The sequence below is a fragment of the Carassius auratus genome, chromosome 41, assembly GCF_003368295.1.
Source record: "Carassius auratus strain Wakin chromosome 41, ASM336829v1, whole genome shotgun sequence".
Classification (NCBI taxonomy): domain Eukaryota; kingdom Metazoa; phylum Chordata; class Actinopteri; order Cypriniformes; family Cyprinidae; genus Carassius; species Carassius auratus.
This window is the reverse complement of record NC_039283.1, coordinates 689,551-707,238: the sequence shown is the minus strand read 5'-3', so window position 1 is coordinate 707,238 and position 17,688 is coordinate 689,551. Positions and strand designations below refer to the sequence as shown.

Sequence of the window (17,688 nt, the reverse complement as noted above, 5' to 3'; positions counted from 1 at the left end):
TTGTGTTAAATTATTTTTTAATCCACTTACATGAAATTACATATTTTCCCTCCAAATAACATTTATGCTTGGGTGTTCTGTATGAAAACTCCAGAGACATGACACAAAGCTAGCCAGCCCCACAGTACTCCCTTTCCTCCCCATATTAACTACTTCAGAGCCACATGCAAATTAGGCAAGTATCAAAAAGAAATTAATGGAAAAAGAAAAAAACATTTTTTTTTTTTACTGGAAACCTAAATCACCCCAGTATTTCCTACTGCTCTGCTTGTACAGTCATACGGTAACAGTATCAAGCTTATGTGCTCTTTGTTCTTAGGGTCCTCTATACCTCGTAATTAACAGGGAATAAGTAAATGCCGTTTGCAGGGCATGGAAAAACAAACATGAAAGTGTCAATAAATGGAATGTAACTTCTTTTTTTGCCCCTCATTTTGCAGGATGTGTGAGCGAGCAGGTCACTGGATGACGTGTGACACTGCCGTTGCTTCTTTCCCAGCTAAAGACCAGCACTGCTATCCCCAACTCTACTTAAAGACGAGGGCTGTTAGAACGCAGACGCTAAACTGCAGGTGTATAGAATGACCATGACAAATGACAGAAATTTACATACAGTATACGAATACCAAAAGGGTTTAACTTGCAACTTTGCATGAGCTGAGAACTTGCCTCACCTGCGTTTCTTCCACACTAATGTGACAACCTAGAGCTCCCCATGGAGAAAACAAGGTTAACAGCAGACAAACCTCATCCCCTCCTGGTCCCCCTCTATTTAACCCCTCCCACCCACCCACCTCCCGTTACACAAATCCTTAGAAAAAACCCCACAATGACAGGGAAGGAAGGAAGAAAGCAAGGAAGGCGCGAGAGTAAAAGAACTAAAAGAAACAGAAGTTGAAGATGAGGTGGTCTCAGTGTTGATGGTGAGCTGGAACGATGGCAGGTGAATGACACGGGAAGGACGGACAGAGCGAGACTCAGTTTTCCCGGCCCTCCTCGGCGTCCTCACCATCACCCTGGTTATCTGAAGTCCACAGCTGCGAAACAAAGCAAAGGGCACTAGTTAGACATTAACTGAACAAAGAATAAATGCTAAAACACTTTATCTTAAACTAGATCTGAAAACGGAATAAGTGACACAAACTACTATTAAACCAGACTGCAACCTCTTCCCAAAACAAATGTGCAAAGGTTAGGTGCCGGGTTAAAGGAATCCTGTTCTCAGCACTAATCTGGTGCAAACATGTATAATAAGTGCACTTTGCCATCATGTATAGTTATTTTAATTTTACATTTTTATAACATGTATGTTTTTGTACTGTTGCCACACAAAACATTTTGACATGTGGAGTTTCAATAATCGGTCTAATTCCACATAGACAAGTCCAATGCATTTAATACCTGTACTGAATGAACGTGTTACTAAAGAGAAACTCACTGTCAAATTGTCCCGCAGTAGCTGCATGATCAGTGTGCTGTCTTTGTATGATTCTTCATTCAGCGAATCAAGCTCTGCAATGGCCTCATCAAAAGCCTAGGAGAAAAAGATCGGCCAAAAACATATTGAGTGTCAAGTTACAGGCTTATGAGGGTATTTCGAATCGACAATATAATTGCAGGGAACGCTCTTATATTTTGTTTATTAGCCTGTGCGCATGTGGGTGTGTGTTAACCTTACAGTTTTGGCAAGCTTGCAGGCCTGGTCGGGCGCGTTGAGAATCTCGTAATAAAATACGGAGAAATTGAGCGCAAGGCCCAGACGAATGGGGTGCGTGGGCTGCATCTCTGCCTTACTGATTTCAAAGGCATCCTTGTAGGCCTCCTGTGAATTGCCAATGATAGCTGGAGATAGAAAGAGACAAAGTGTGTGAACTGACTTTTTTCAAGATTTAACAGTTATAATGAGCTTAAAGAATAATCAGTGTAACATGTTTATATTGGGTCTGAAATATCCGAAACTAGAGTACAACTTGTGTTATTTTGCTTTTACTATTTTCCTTTAACTTTGAATTAAGTAAAATGAACATTAGAAAGAGAGAGAGAGAAAAAAAAAGAGGCTTTTCTGCTGTAAATCGTTGAAATGATATTTTTCACTAGAGGGCGTTAAAGCACAAACTCTGCAGTTAGGAGAGTTTAGTTAGAAAACGTTATAAGCTTGGCACTAGGCGCTTTCAAACTTATATTTAAGAAAAATAAAGTGAAGAAAATATTCTGTCAGATTTGACAGAGTTTAAAATTGTTAAATTATATTTATTTACAATTGACTATACCTATCTACCTGTTTTTTAAGAGCAGTGCTATCTTGACTGCAATCACCCACTGTAAACATTTTTTCAGGTTATTATATAAATAACGCTTTTCTAGAACCATTCCCTCTCTGCTTTCACTGGGTGTCCATTTCTGTTTTGATTGTACTCTGCTGCTAGCACACACAAAGCTTTTAATAAAACCTCAAAACCTTCAGAATCTGTTGCTAACAACTAGGTATAAGATTTCACACTGTCAGAATGATGTGGGCCTTTTTAGTTTGTTTCACTCGACACCATTGTACCAAGAGCACAGTGAGTACTGAGGATCTGTGCCAGATGGCGTCAGCGAGAGACAACCGAATCAATATAAAAAGGGAATTATATTCCATTTCCTTCTTAACAAGACGGAACAGGAATCCGACAGGCTGTGAAGCAGCGCTGGAGCTCCGCCCACACAGGCTCTCATTCATTCAGTAAAGGTGGGTGGACTCACATGTCTGCACCTGCTTCAGTGAAGGAAGGAAATCAGACCGCTAACCATTTCCCCTGTAGACCTCAAGACCCTTATTTTATTATTTTCTCTCTCATTCTTTCCCTTAACTGAATCCTAAAGTCACGCCCTGAGAGCCTGTCAAGCTCCTGGCACAGGAAGACTGCTGCACGATTCTTCCTGTTACGCACACTGCGGCCCTGTTCCTTTCTGACTCTACCAACACAGACAATGGAGAGCAAACCATTTCAAGGTTTTATATAGTATCTGCCTGAAATAGAATCAGCCTGTGAACAAAGCAAGCTAATAAGGTGTCTGGTTTATACTGTAATTGTACTATCCAAAAAAGTTTGGGGTTGAAAGATTTACCTACACTACATTCAAAAGTCCGGGATCAGCAAGATTACTCATTATTTTTGAAAGTCTCATGCTCACCCAAGGCTTTATAATTTGATCAAAAATACAAAACTGTAATATAAAAATAAAAAACTGGATTTTCAGAGGCTTCAGTGTCACATGCTCCTTCAGGAATCCTTCAAATATGCTGATGTACTGCTCAAAAACAATTGTCTTTATTATCTTATAGTTATGCATACAGTTGCGCTGCTCAGTATTTTTGTGGAAACTGCGACACACTTTGTTCGGGGTCCTTGGATGAGCAAAGTTTAAAAGAAAGAGCATGTATTTGTAACAAAGTAAAAGAATTGCCTCACTTTTGATCCAATTAATTCATTCTTGGTGAATGAAAGAAAAAAAAATCTAACCACAAACTTTCTGAGACAAAAACATGGTACATTTACTATAGAATTTTTCACTGAGGGAGCCAAAATTTATGAATGGGCCACAACTGTTCGACAAAAAAAAAAGGGATCCTCTGTAGAGATTTCCACCCCCTTACTTCCTCTCAAGCTTGGCTTCAGGTCAATATTTTGTGGAAATGTTACATTTTTAGCAGAAGCTAGTACATTCATGGGCAGGTGGTGGAGCGGCTTTGAGAGCCATGACGCATTGTTCAAGTGCCTACACGATTAACTAGCTTCGCAATCGGACATTGTTAACTGGATTTAAGGAAATTAGCAGCTCCACCATCTCAATTTGTCTAGTAAACTTTAATTTACTAAATACACCTCAGAACTTTTAACATTCGCTTGCAATGAAAGTCAATGGAGTCCAAAAATTAATATCAGACCACAATGACTTTCAAATTTTGAAAAAATATATATATTTTTTTTTAATAAAGTCATGCAGGTTTGGAACAACCTGCAGAGTGAGTACATTTTCATTTTTGTATTAACTTTCACTTTAACATTAAGGATAGACTTAACAGAATGGCTTACAGCTTTTCTCCTCTCCCACAGCCACCTCTGCTAAGTAGCGATAGTAATCGCCTTTCATTTTCAGATAGAAGACTTTACTTTCAGCCGGGGTCGCCTTGGGGATAAGGTACTTGTCCAGAAGAACCTGTGACACACAGACAACAAGAGAAAAACCATATTAGCGGTTCGTCAAACGGTTTCACATCCTGGTTTCAGCGTGGTATTAGGAAAGGTGGATGTAGTCCAGAGCAGAACAAGAGTCAAGAGTAGTAAAGACGTGAACAGATAAGATAAGAGAGAAAACTCGTTTGACGACATGCTGTTACAAAAAGAGGCCCAGGTGAAACCATGAAACCTCTGATACCAAAACGTGTCCAGTCCCGGGATGCCATTTACAGTAAACCAAAAAAATAAAAGACCCTTCACTATGTCCCAACAATGTGGTTTCTAGAATTTCAGCATTCTAGGCGTTTTTAGACAATAACCTTGGATTGCATTTGGGGATAAGAGAAGCCTGACGGCTGGGGGGTGGACTGGAGTTTCACAGACGCTTCTGAGACTTTGTTGCAGGGACGGAGGAAGGGGAGATTGGGAGAATTGACTATGGCGTGTGAGCTAACGCTCGTGGAACTAGGTCATTGAGCTTGCTGGGCTTGTTCACAGCTCGACTGGCCTGATTGTTGCCCCCCTTGACAGAACCACAGGGTTGTTACTGCAATACAAGCTTCTCCAATGACACCCTAACAAACCACGTTAATGATGGAGGACAATCTTTTTGGATCAAATTGATTTTGTCAAGGTCACTGATAAATAGGGAGCATAATTTTAAGGATATCACTGGTTGGTGACCTTGATTATGTGAAACAATGGAACTTTTTAGGTGGAAAAGGTCTCCATAATCAGAGGAATCGTTCAGGCATTCCAATACAAATGAGTCATTTAACCTTGTTAAGTCACATGTCACTGATGAACCAATGACCTACTTGTGCTTTCAATGGTGGAGAGCAATGCATGGATTCAAATCACAATTCCATAATGTTGCTCTAAGCTGACAGATGGACAGTTATGGTTTTGCATAACCATCTGCTTCCCCATCATCTTTATCAAGTCGAGACATGTGGATGGGAGATCACAGCAGCTTGTGTCAGGTGAGCGGCTTTATCTTTTCATCTGATGTGTATATAGTGATAAAGTGTGACTTGCCAACTGCCACTCACATCCTCTACCATATTAAATCACACACTATAAAGCTATATAAAGTTGCACTCACATTAGCTAAATTTAGGTGAAAAAAGCACAGCTCACAGTAGTCATTTAAAAAAAAAAAGCAGTTTTCTGCATCCATTTGACCGTTATTGTAACATCTGTGTTGGGAAATCTTGCACCTTCACATGGAATTCCTAATTGCATGGATTAAAACACCAAGTTATGGTAAATATGGCCGCACCTTAACCACGTCAGACAAGCTGTGATTTTGTTCCACTGCATTTTTGCTTTTTGCGTAAAGAAGAAAAAAAAACCCAGCTTTGCATTGAAATCTTGTCCCTTCATGCCTGATAAGAATGCAGTGTAAGGGTTAATGCAGCATTAAGTTACATAATATGTAGGAATACACATGACATCATAGTCTTGTTTCATTCATGTTAAGGCCAAAGTCCTTTTGGCTGTAACGTGAGGGGTCACAGGTCAGTGGCCCAAAAAACAAGAGCTCAGCTGCTGTGATTATGGGATTAGAGGTGACTCAACCTGTGCATTAACAGAGCCCTGTGGCCTTCAGCCACTTACTTTCATGCTATGTTGTGCACACAAAGTCAACGTGTCCCCTCCCTTCAAACACATCAGGCAGCCTGGCCAAAACACTTATTCTACTTTGACCTGGTAAAGTTTCAAAATATCTTGCTGCTCATCTGCTTGTAAAGTGGTGCCCATGTTTGGTCCACATCCACATTGTTGGAGTTCAGCTGTCCTCATGCTCTCTAGAGGCCGCTTCACTTCCCACACCTCATCTCTCCCACCCGAGCAGCTGCTAAAAGCTAATTAGCTGCATCTCACTTACACAGACATTGGCCGAAGCCTTAGCGTGAGCATGTTTCTCAGAAGACCTCACTTATGACTTACTGAGTTAAAGTGGACTTTAAATCTTTGCCTTCTGTGATGTTCAAAGTCTTGTGATATGTCACCAGTACATGTCCACCCTTTTTTTTTTGCACATATATATGCAAAAAAAATTAATAGTAAAATTATTTTTATTTTATGCTAAGCTATTTTTTTAATAGTTTTTAAAGGTGATTTTAACCATATATACATAGGCAAATTAATTATTTTGAATATAAGCAAAAACACAAAATCAATATATGTTTCCTTATTGTGAAAAGTATATCAACAAGTTATTACAAATTTAAAAATCTAAATATTAATTTAAAAAAACTTAGTAACTCTTATAATTCATAAATCTGAAACATTAACAACTTTCCTTTTCGGTTAACATTAATTAAAATGTGCGAGCTATTTAATAATGTTAACTGACAGATAAATAATTAGCCAATGTTTTATCAAATTCACTAAGTGAATTTGGGATGGAAAGGACAAGAACCTGTTATTTATTTCTACTAAGAATACTGTTATATTTAAAGACCCACTGCAATACAGAAGTAAATTCAACAATGTTTCACAATGACTAAATTTCTATACACATTTCCCTAAATTCAAATATCACTGTTTAGAACCTCCAATTCAAAGTATACCAGTTTACAGGACTTAGACCAGCTAGAGTCTGTATCAAGTAAAATACTTAAACTTTTTTGATCTCTAATTCTTCACAAATGACACAAGGATACATTCGAGATGAGGGTATGGTGTTTTTAAGCACAAGTAAACATTGTGGAATACATTCTACCTAATGTAAGGCAAGGACCCTCATTACATAAAGTCTATTAAATGTGAATTATGTGCTCTACAGAATCTATAAAACTAATTTCTACAAGCTGAATGAAACAGAAGTTAAATAGACCCTGACCCCTTAAATCTGTCATCAGGGTTACAAAAACTGTCCCGAGGTAAAGCACCTGTGCATGCGTTGGAACAAATGAGATCAGGCCTGGACTAATAGGCTTGGCTGAAAGAGGGCCTTGCTCGCGATGAGTAATTAACGCAAGCAGGATTATCAACCTACGTTACCCACCAACACCTGCAATAAAGAAACAGGCACAAGAGCAAATGTGCGCATCTTGTGCGTATCCCTGGGTCAGAATATAAACGATTGGGATTATCCGAGTTGTAAGATCCTTACCAGTACGTCATTGCAGATGTCCTTCAACTCCTTCTCAATCTTTTCCCGATATTCCTTGACCATTTGCTGCTTCTTATCGCTGCCCTCCGTCTTCTGCTCGATGCTGGAGACCACTCTCCAGGAGGAGCGGCGGGCTCCCACCACGTTCTTGTAAGCCACCGAGAGCAGGTTGCGTTCCTCGTTAGACAGTTCAATGTCGCCCTCAGTGACAGATTTCATAGCGGCTGCCATGTCATCATAGCGCTCGGCCTGCTCGGCCAGCTTGGCTTTTTGCACTAACTCGCTCTTGTCCATGGCTGCTCAGTGCTGAGGAACAAGAGACTTCAATCAGACACTGAATCAGATTTACTTGAGCTATAATACAAGTGTCAATTGTCTGTTTACTGATTAGACGCAAGCTCATTGTTACTGAGAATAGAAACAAAATAAATTAAAATTAAAATAAAAATTAAATAAAAATTTCACATCAGTGAATCGATACATTTGTGCTATGCCACTGACATTTTCTTACATACATATATGTGTGTGTGTGTATTTATATATCAATTGATTAATATGTTGTATAACAAATGTTTTCATCATTACTCAAAACAAAATCTACAACAAACTGTCAAATCGGTGCTATTTACGAGCACCATTGGTTTCATCTACATTATGGAAAGCCTTTAAGGTACCAAAAAAAAAAAGTGAAAGCAAAAGATAAACGGAAGGAGCAAAAAAAAAAAAAAAACACACTGCAAAAATCTAAAGATCAAATCACAAAATTCTAGCTACCAATCTTGCACACACCACACACGCTCACAAAGTTATGCCATAAGTATTTGCCCTCCAGGGTCGCATTACAGTGCGCAGAAATATGCGGATGTGCTGTTCTCGACAACCACGCCCAGTCCCCATAGCTACCCATTCACGCGCTTTACATATTATGTCTTAAAGGGGTAACGTTAGACTACTCCCAAAAAATGTTCCTTATGTCCTCTTTAAATGACCCTCATCCCGTGGAACACGAGTATTATTGGTTAACAGATTGAGAGCCTCAGTCACCATTCATTTCCATTGCGACCGAATCTGTCAATCCGTCAAATTATGATGAACATGTTGCACGAAAAACAGTGAAACGGTTCTGAAAAATTATGGTAAATAAATAATGATGATTTTGGGTAAACAATCCCTTTCGATGTTGAGAAGGACTAATATATGCGTCGTTGCTGACTACACAAAGCTTAACCAGCAACATCAGACTAAAGGTTTGTGACTGGTTTATTACAATACACTGTGCAATGAATATAAACAGCGCTGACCCTCGCTATATTTGTCAAATGTGTCCAGTTTAAGTGTCACGGTGACAGTTTACCGCTGCTTGCAGGTTAAAGCACGAGGCTGACTCCAGCTCCTTATTCGCCAGCTCCTTATTCGCCGAACTATCCATTCCACCTTAAAAATGTCTAGTGGTTGTTAATCCTTCCCTGTCAGTGCTATTGGTTGTATTTTTTAAAGGGACAGTTGCTCAAAACTGGCTTGCTTCAGACAGCAGTTAACAATGAACGGTAAAAATATAAAGTTATGTAAAAATGTATTGTATGTTTCAATACATAATGCACGTGACTTGCGAATGCAAGTTCTTTTTTTTATTTAAACGCCATGCCTTACTCAATGTCTTTTTCAACATACCCTGTATGAATAAAACAAGATAATATTGTTTGCAGCTCTTATGTAATCTTTATTAAAATGTATCCATTACTGTAAAAGATTAAATAAACATACATTATTTAACTGTCACACAAAATCTTGTATTACTGCAATTTCTGATGTGCTGTTGAAGAAACGTGCCCTACTCAACTGTATTCCGACAAAGCATATTGGGCATGTCATTTTTTTATTTCAAAGGTTCTCAAAAAAAGGATTACCTACAGGGCAAGAGTAATTCACTCTCTAACGAAATCCTTTATTAGACCATCTTCTGATTTTTTATTATGGAAATATAACCCAGACAAAAAATGCCCTCCAAAGCATCTGTATTTGACGAAAAAGCATATTGGGCATGTCATAATTTTTTTTTTGAAAGGTTCTCAAACAAATGAGCATGTAGAGGGCAAGAGTAATTCACTCTCTAACGAAATCCTGCATTAGAACATTTTCTGATGTTTTATTATGGAAATATGACCCAGAGAAAATGCTCTCAATAGCGAATTTATGGGCCGAAAAAGCATATTAGGCATGGCATCATTTTCTTGTTTCAAAGGTTCTCAAAAAAAGGAGCATGTAGAGGGCAAGAGTAATTCACTCTCTAACGAGATCCTGCATTAGAACATTTTCTGATGTTTTATTATAGAAATATGACCCAGTGAAAATGCCCTCAAAAGCAACTTTATAGGCCGAAAAAGCATATTTGGCATGTCATCATTTTTGTGTTTCAAAGGTTCTCAAAAAAGGAGCACGTAGAGGGCAAGAGTAATTCACTCTCTAACGAGATCCTGCATTAGAACATTTTCTGATGTTTTATTATGGAAATATGACCCAGAGAAAAGGCCCTCAAAAGCAACTTCATGGGCGAAAAAGCATATTTGGCATGTCATAATTTTTTTGTTTCAAAGGTTCTCAAAAAAAAGGAGCACGTAGAGGGCAAGAGTAATTCACTCTCTAATGAGATCCTGCATTAGAACAATTTCTGATGTTTTATTACGGAAATATGAAAGCATATTGGGCATGTCATAATTTTCTTGTTTCAAAGGTTCTCAAAAAAAGGAGCACGTAGAGGGCAAGAGTAATTCACTCTCTAATGAGATCCTGCATTAGAACATTTTCTGATGTTTTATTACGAAAATATGACACAGAGAAAATGCTCTCAATAGCAACTTTATGGCCGAAAAAGCATATTGGGCATGTCATAATATTCTTGTTTCAAAGGTTCTCAAAAAAAGGAGCACGTAGAGGGCAAGAGTAATTCACTCTCTAATGAAATCCTGCATTAGACCATCTTCAGATGTTTTATTATGGAAATATAACCCAGAGAATATGACCTCCAAGGCATCTGTATATGCCAAAAAAGCATAATTGGCATGTCATCATTTTTGTGTTTTAAAGGTTCTCAAAAAAGGGACCATGTAAAGGGAAAGAGTAATTCACTCTCTAACAAGATCCTACATTAGAACATTTTCTGATGTTTTATTATGGAAATATGACCCAGAGAATATGCCCTCAAAAGCAACTTCATGAGCCGAAAAAGCATATTTGGCATGTCATATTTTTTTTGTTTCAAAGGTTCTCAAAAAATGAGCATGTAGAGGGCAAGAGTAATTCACTCTCTAACGAGATCCTGCATTAGAACATTTTCTGATGTTTTATTACGGAAATATGACACAGAGAAAATGCTCTCAATAGCAACTTTATGGCCGAAATAGCATATTGGGCATGTAATAATTTTCTTGCTTCAAAGGTTCTCAAAAAAAAGGAGTACGTGGAAGGCAAGAGTAATTCACTCTCTAATGAAATCCTGCATTAGACGATTTTCTGATGTTTTATTACGAAAATATGACACAGAGAAAATGCTCTCAATAGCAACTTTATGGCCGAAAAAGCATATTGGGCATGACAACATTTTCTTGTTTCAAAGGTTCTCAAAAAAGGAGCATGTAGAGGGCAAGAGTAATTCACTCTCTAACGAGATCCTGCATTAGAACATTTTCTGATGTTTTATTATGGAAATATGACCCAGAGAATATGCTCTCAATAGAAACTTTATGAGACGAAAAAGCATATTTGGCATGTCATAATTTTCTTGTTTCAAAGGTTCTCAAAAAAAGGAGTACGTACAGGGCAAGAGTAATTCTGTCTGTAACGAGATCCTGCATTAGAACATTTTCTGATGTTTTATTATGGAAATACGATCCAGAGAAAATGCCTTCCAAAGCAACAGTATATGCGACAAAGCATATTTGGCATGGCATAATTTTCTTGTTTCAAAGGTTCTCAAAAAACGGAGCATGTAGAGAGCAAGAGTAATTCATTCTCTAACAAAATCCTGCATTAGAACATTTTCTGATGTTTTATTATGGAATTATAACCCAGAGAATATTACCTCCAAAGCAACTGTATATGCGAAAAAGCATATTAGGCATGGCATCATTTTCTTGTTTCAAAGGTTCTCAAAAAAAGGAGCATGTAGAGGGCAAGAGTAATTCACTCTCTAACAAAATCCTGCATAAGAACATTTTCTGATGTTTTATCATGGAAATATAACCCAGAGAATATGCCCTCCAAAGCATCTGCATATGTCAAAAAAGCATATTGGGCATGACAACATTTTCTTATTTCAAAGGTTCTCAAAAAAAGGAGCATGTAGAGGGCAAGAGTAATTCACTTTCTAACGAGATCCTGCATTAGAACATTTTCTGATGTTTTATTACGGAATTATGACACAGAGAAAATGCTCTCAATAGCAACTTTATGACCAAAAAAGCATATTGGGCATGTCATAATTTTCTTGTTTCAAAGGTTCTCAAAAAAAGGAGCACGTAGAGGGCAAGAGTAATTCACTCTCCAACGAAATCCTGCATTAGAACTTTTTCTGATGTTTTATTATGGAATTATAACCAAGAGAATATTACCTCCAAAGCAACTGTATATGCGAAAAAGCATATTAGGCATGGCATCATTTTCTTGTTTCAAAGGTTCTCAAAAAAAGGAGCATGTAGAGGGCAAGAGTAATTCACTCTCTAACAAAATCCTGCATAAGAACATTTTCTGATGTTTTATCATGGAAATATAACCCAGAGAATATGCCCTCCAAAGCATCTGCATATGTCAAAAAAGCATATTGGGCATGACAACATTTTCTTATTTCAAAGGTTCTCAAAAAAAGGAGCATGTAGAGGGCAAGAGTAATTCACTTTCTAACGAGATCCTGCATTAGAACATTTTCTGATGTTTTATTACGGAATTATGACACAGAGAAAACGCTCTCAATAGCAACTTTATGTCCAAAAAAGCATATTGGGCATGTCATAATTTTCTTGTTTCAAAGGTTCTCAAAAAAAGGAGCACGTAGAGGGCAAGAGTAATTCACTCCTGCATCCTGCATTAGACCATCTTCTGATATTTTATCATGGAAATATAACCCAGAGAAAATGCCCTCGAAAGCAAATGTATATGCCGAAAAAGCATATTTGGCATGTCATAATTTTTGTGTTTCAAAGGTTCTCAAAAAAAGGAGCACGTAGAGGGCAAGAGTAATTCACTCTCTAACAAAATCCTTCCCCTTAGAACATTTTCTAATGTTTTATTATGGGAATATGACCCAGAGAAAATGCTCTCAATAGCAACTTTATGGGCCGAAAAAGCATATTTGGCATGTTATAATTTTCTTGTTTCAAAGGTTCTCAAAAAAGGAGCACGTAGAGGGCAAAAGTAATTCACTCTCTAATGAAATCCTGCATTAGAACATTTTCTGATGTTTTATTATGGAATTATAACCCAGAGAATATTACCTCCAAAGCATCTGCATATGTCAAAAAAGCATATTGGGCATGACAACATTTTCTTATTTCAAAGGTTCTCAAAAAAAGGAGCATGTAGAGGGCAAGAGTAATTCACTTTCTAACGAGATCCTGCATTAGAACATTTTCTGATGTTTTATTACGGAATTATGACACAGAGAAAATGCTCTCAATAGCAACTTTATGACCAAAAAAGCATATTGGGCATGTCATAATTTTCTTGTTTCAAAGGTTCTCAAAAAAAGGAGCACGTAGAGGGCAAGAGTAATTCACTCTCTAATGTAATCCTGCATTAGACCATCTTCTGATATTTTATCATGGAAATATAACCCAGAGAAAATGCCCTCGAAAGCAAATGTATATGCCGAAAAAGCATATTTGGCATGTCATAATTTTTGTGTTTCAAAGGTTCTCAAAAAAAGGAGCACGTAGAGGGCAAGAGTAATTCACTCTCTAACAAAATCCTTCCCCTTAGAACATTTTCTAATGTTTTATTATGGGAATATGACCCAGAGAAAATGCTCTCAATAGCAACTTTATGGGCCGAAAAAGCATATTTGGCATGTTATAATTTTCTTGTTTCAAAGGTTCTCAAAAAAGGAGCACGTAGAGGGCAAAAGTAATTCACTCTCTAATGAAATCCTGCATTAGAACATTTTCTGATGTTTTATTATGGAATTATAACCCAGAGAATATTACCTCCAAAGCAACTGTATATGCAAAAAGCATATTAGGCATGGCATCATTTTCTTGTTTCAAATGTTCTCAAAAAAGGAGCATGTAGAGGCCAAGAGTAATTCACTTTCTAACGAGATCCTGCATTACAACATTTTCTGATGTTTTATTACGAAAATATGACACAGAGAAAATGCTCTCAATAGCAAAAAAGGAGCACGTAAAGGGCAAGAGTAATTCACTCTCTAATGTAATCCTGCATATTTAAGTTGTGATTCCCACTACACTATCATATACAAATGCTTTGGAGGGCATTTTCTCTTTCTTGGGTCATATTTCCATATTAAAACATCAAAAAAAGTTCAAATGCAGGATTTCATTAGAGAGTGAATTTCTCTTGCCCTCTACGTGCTCCTTTTTTTGAGAACTTTTGAAACAAGAAAATTATGACAAGCCTAATATGCTTTTTCGCATACAGTTGCTTTGGAGGGCATTTTCTCTGGGTCATATTTCCATAATAAATCACCAGAAAATGTTCTAATGCAGGATCTCATAAGAGAGTGAATTACTCTTGCCCTCTACGTGCTCCTTTTTTGAGAACCTTTAAAACAAGAAAATGTTGTCATGCCTAATATGCTTTTTCGCATATACATTTGCTTTCGAGGGCATTTTCTCTGGGTTATATTTCCATAATAAAATATCAGAAAATGTTCTAATGCAGGATTTTGTTAGAGAGTGAATTACTCTTGCCCTCTACGTGCTCCTTTTTTGAGAACCTTTGAAACAAAAAAATTGTGACATACCAAATATGCTTTTTGGCCCATAAAGTTGCTAATGAGGGCATTTTCTCTGGGTCATATTTCCATAATAAAACATCAGAAAATGTTCTAATGCAGGATCTCGTTAGAGAGTGAATTACTCTTGCCCTCTATGTGCTCCTTTTTTTGAGAACCTTTGAAACAAGAAAATGTTTTCATGCCCAATATGCTTTTTCGACATACAGATGCTTTGGAGGGCATTTTCTCTGGGTTATATTTCCATAATAAAACATCAGAAAATGTTCTAATGCAGGATTTTGTTAGAGAGTGAATTACTCTTGCCCTCTACATGCTCCTTTTTTTTAAAACCTTTGAAACAAGAAAATGATGCCATGCCTAATATGCTTTTTCGCATATACAGTTGCTTTGGAGGTAATAATCTCTGGGTTATAATTCCATAATAAAACATCAGAAAATTTTCTAATGCAGGATTTCGTTGGAGAGTGAATTACTCTTGCCCTCTACATTCTCCTTTTTTGAGAACCTTTGAAACAAGAAAATTATAACATGCCAAATATGCTTTTTCGTCCTATGAAGTTGCTATTGAGAGCATTTTCTATGGGTCATATTTCCGTAATAAAACATCAGAAAATGTTCTAAGGCAGGATTTTGTTATAGAGTGAATTACTCTTGCCCTCTACATGCTCCTTTTTTTGAGAACCTTTGAAACAAGAAAATGATGACATGCAAAATATGCTTTTTAGGCCCATAAATTCGCTATTGAGAGCATTTTCTCTGGGTTATATTTCCATAATAAAACATCAAAAAATGATCTAATGCAGGATTTTGTTAGAGAGTGAATTACTCTTGCTCTCTACATGCTCCGTTTTTTGAGAACCTTTGAAACAAGAAAATTATGACATGCCAAATATGCTTTTTTGGCTCATAAAGTTGCTATTGAGAGCATTTTCTCTGGGTCATATTTCCATAATAAAACATCAGAAAATGTTCTAATGCAGGATCCTGTTAGAGACAGAATTACTCTTGCCCTCTACGTACTCCTTTTTTTGAGAACCTTTGAAACAAGAAAATTATGACATGCCAAATATGCTTTTTCGGCTCATAAAGTTGCTATTGAGAGCATTTTCTCTGGGTTATATTTCCAAAATAAAACATCAGAAAATGTTCTAATGCAGGATCTCGTTAGAGAGTGAATTACTCTTGCCCTCTACATGCTCCTTCTTTTAAAAACCTTTGAAACAAGAAAATGTTGTCATGCCCAATATGCTTTTTCGGCATACAGATGCCTTTGATGTCATTTTCTCTGGGTTATATTTCCATAATAAAACATCAGAAAATGTTCTAATGCAGGATTTCGTTAGAGAGCGAATTACTCTTGCCCTCTACATGCTCATTTGTTTGAGAACCTTTCAAACAAAAAAATTATGTCATGCCCAATATGCTTTTTCGTCAAATACAGATGCTTTGGAGGGCATTTTTTCTCTGGGTCATATTTCCATAATAAAACATCAGAAGATGGTCTAATAAAGGATTTCGTTAGAGAGCGAATTACTCTTGCCCTCTACATGCTCATTTGTTTGAGAACCTTTCAAACAAAAAAATTATGTCATGCCCAATATGCTTTTTCGTCAAATACAGATGCTTTGGAGGGCATTTTTTGTCTGGGTTATATTTCCATAATAAAAAATCAGAAGATGGTCTAATAAAGGATTTCGTTAGAGAGTGAATTACTCTTGCCCTGTAGGTAATCCTTTTTTTGAGAACCTTTGAAATAACAAAATGACATGCCCAAAATGCTTTGTCGGAATACAGTTGAGTAGGGCACGTTTCTTCAACAGCACATCAGAAATTGCAGTAATACAAGATTTTGTGTGACAGTTAAATAATGTATGTTTATTTAATCTTTACAGTAATGGATACATTTTAATAAAGATTACATAAGAGCTGCAAACAATATTATCTTGTTTTATTCATACAGGGTATGTTGAAAAAGACATTGAGTAAGGCATGGCGTTTAAATAAAAAAAGTTGCATTCGCAAGTCACGTGCATTATGTATTGAAATATACAATACATTTTTACATAACTTTATATTTTTACCGTTCATTGTTAACTGCTGTCTGAAGCATGCCAGTTTTGAGCAACTGTCCCTTTAAAAAATACAACCAATAGCACTGACAGGGAAGGATTAACAACCACTAGACATTTTTAAGGTGGAATGGATAGTTCGGCGAATAAGGAGCTGGCGAATAAGGAGCTGGAGTCAGCCTCGTGGTTAAAGCCAGGTTTAGCTTGCATGCTAAGCCATATGATGAAGGCAGGTCTTGCCCTACCCATCTACATGGCCGACTGACCTCACAGCAAAGAAATCCGCTGCTGTCTGTGATGTCAAGAAACCACCGATGCGTTTTTAATCATTTACACAAGTTCTGTGTACGTTACCCCATAAGACTGATAGAGCAGAGGGACGACGCTTTATGTCAGGCGGGTTTCTCGATTGACAGACACGATGAAAGATCGTCTGATAATGATCAACCGAATTAACTTACCGGAAGCAATCGAAAATAAAAGTAGTTAAGAATTACGTTAAATGTCTTTCCATAAAAGGACCAAGTAACGTACAGATCGAGAGCAAGTACAGAAATGCTTCGGCTTGTTTCAGCACCAAAAATACACTAACGTTAAATATTATTTTACACAAGGGCGCGCGTAGAAAACTGCGATTTGTGTCCAGTGTAAGATTTAAAGCATAATCGTGTCATTTTAGCCGTCATTTTAAAATCTAAGTTCGACCACACCAGATATCATACCAAAAAGAAGAAACAAAAAGGGGCGGCCTAGATCTGCCAAGCAAAGGCTTATTGTTCATTTCCAGCACGTTAGCATCAGCAGCTACTCGGTCCTGTGCCTTGCATCGTCCATCGCCTTTTGAATTTAATTTCTCATCGCAGATGATAAAAAGAGACCAGTTAGCATGGCATTTATCCCGATCTAGCGAATTCTCTTACCTGAATGTCTGGGAATAACGACGGTCCTGTCGGAGCTAAGCTAACCGCGGCTCACAGCTGACTCTCACGGGCTGTCGGGCTAATCCACGGGGTTTCCCTCCAATCAGACCAGCCCCAGGAGCCGAGACGAGGCTGGGCCAAGTGACGTCAAAGGTAACCAAGGCGACGGCTGACTTCACGAGAGCAGTTCGTGATTCAGTGGTGCACCGCTTTTCCTTCCATGTCCTCAATCCATCTCTTTCCATAAACTACCAAGGTCTATCCTTTTAGATTAAATTTCATTATTAAAAAAAATGTGACGTGTAACTCATGAAAAGCATGAAAAGTTAGTTTGTTTCATGTTTACAAGTGTGCACTTGAATAAGATGGATAGCTTATAAGTGGTAAA

General features: G+C 37.5%; 1 protein-coding gene across 1 annotated transcript; it reads right to left on the bottom strand.

The window, feature by feature from the left end:
* Positions 1-17,444, bottom strand: LOC113059726 (14-3-3 protein beta/alpha-A-like). Its single transcript, XM_026228272.1, has 6 exons — positions 17,301-17,444; positions 7,345-7,650; positions 4,077-4,200; positions 1,679-1,842; positions 1,439-1,534; positions 1-1,037 (listed from the first exon to the last, which is right to left on the bottom strand). The coding sequence occupies exons 2-6, from the start codon at positions 7,636-7,638 to the stop codon at positions 978-980; spliced, it is 738 nt and encodes a 245-aa protein (XP_026084057.1). The 5' UTR covers positions 7,639-7,650; positions 17,301-17,444; the 3' UTR covers positions 1-977.
* Between the last annotated feature and the right edge of the window lie 244 nt (positions 17,445-17,688).

Excerpts from the sequence above, each read along its gene's own strand:
- LOC113059726 (XM_026228272.1), bottom strand. The coding sequence starts at position 7,638 with ATGGACAAGAGCGAGTTAGTGCAAAAAGCCAAGCTGGCCGAGCAGGCC. Across the intron at positions 1,843-4,076 it reads TGTGGGAGAGGAGAAAAGCT|CTATCATTGGCAATTCACAG; the intron begins GTAAGCCATTCT and ends TTCTATCTCCAG. Across the intron at positions 1,038-1,438 it reads TACTGCGGGACAATTTGACA|CTGTGGACTTCAGATAACCA; the intron begins GTGAGTTTCTCT and ends TTTGTTTCGCAG.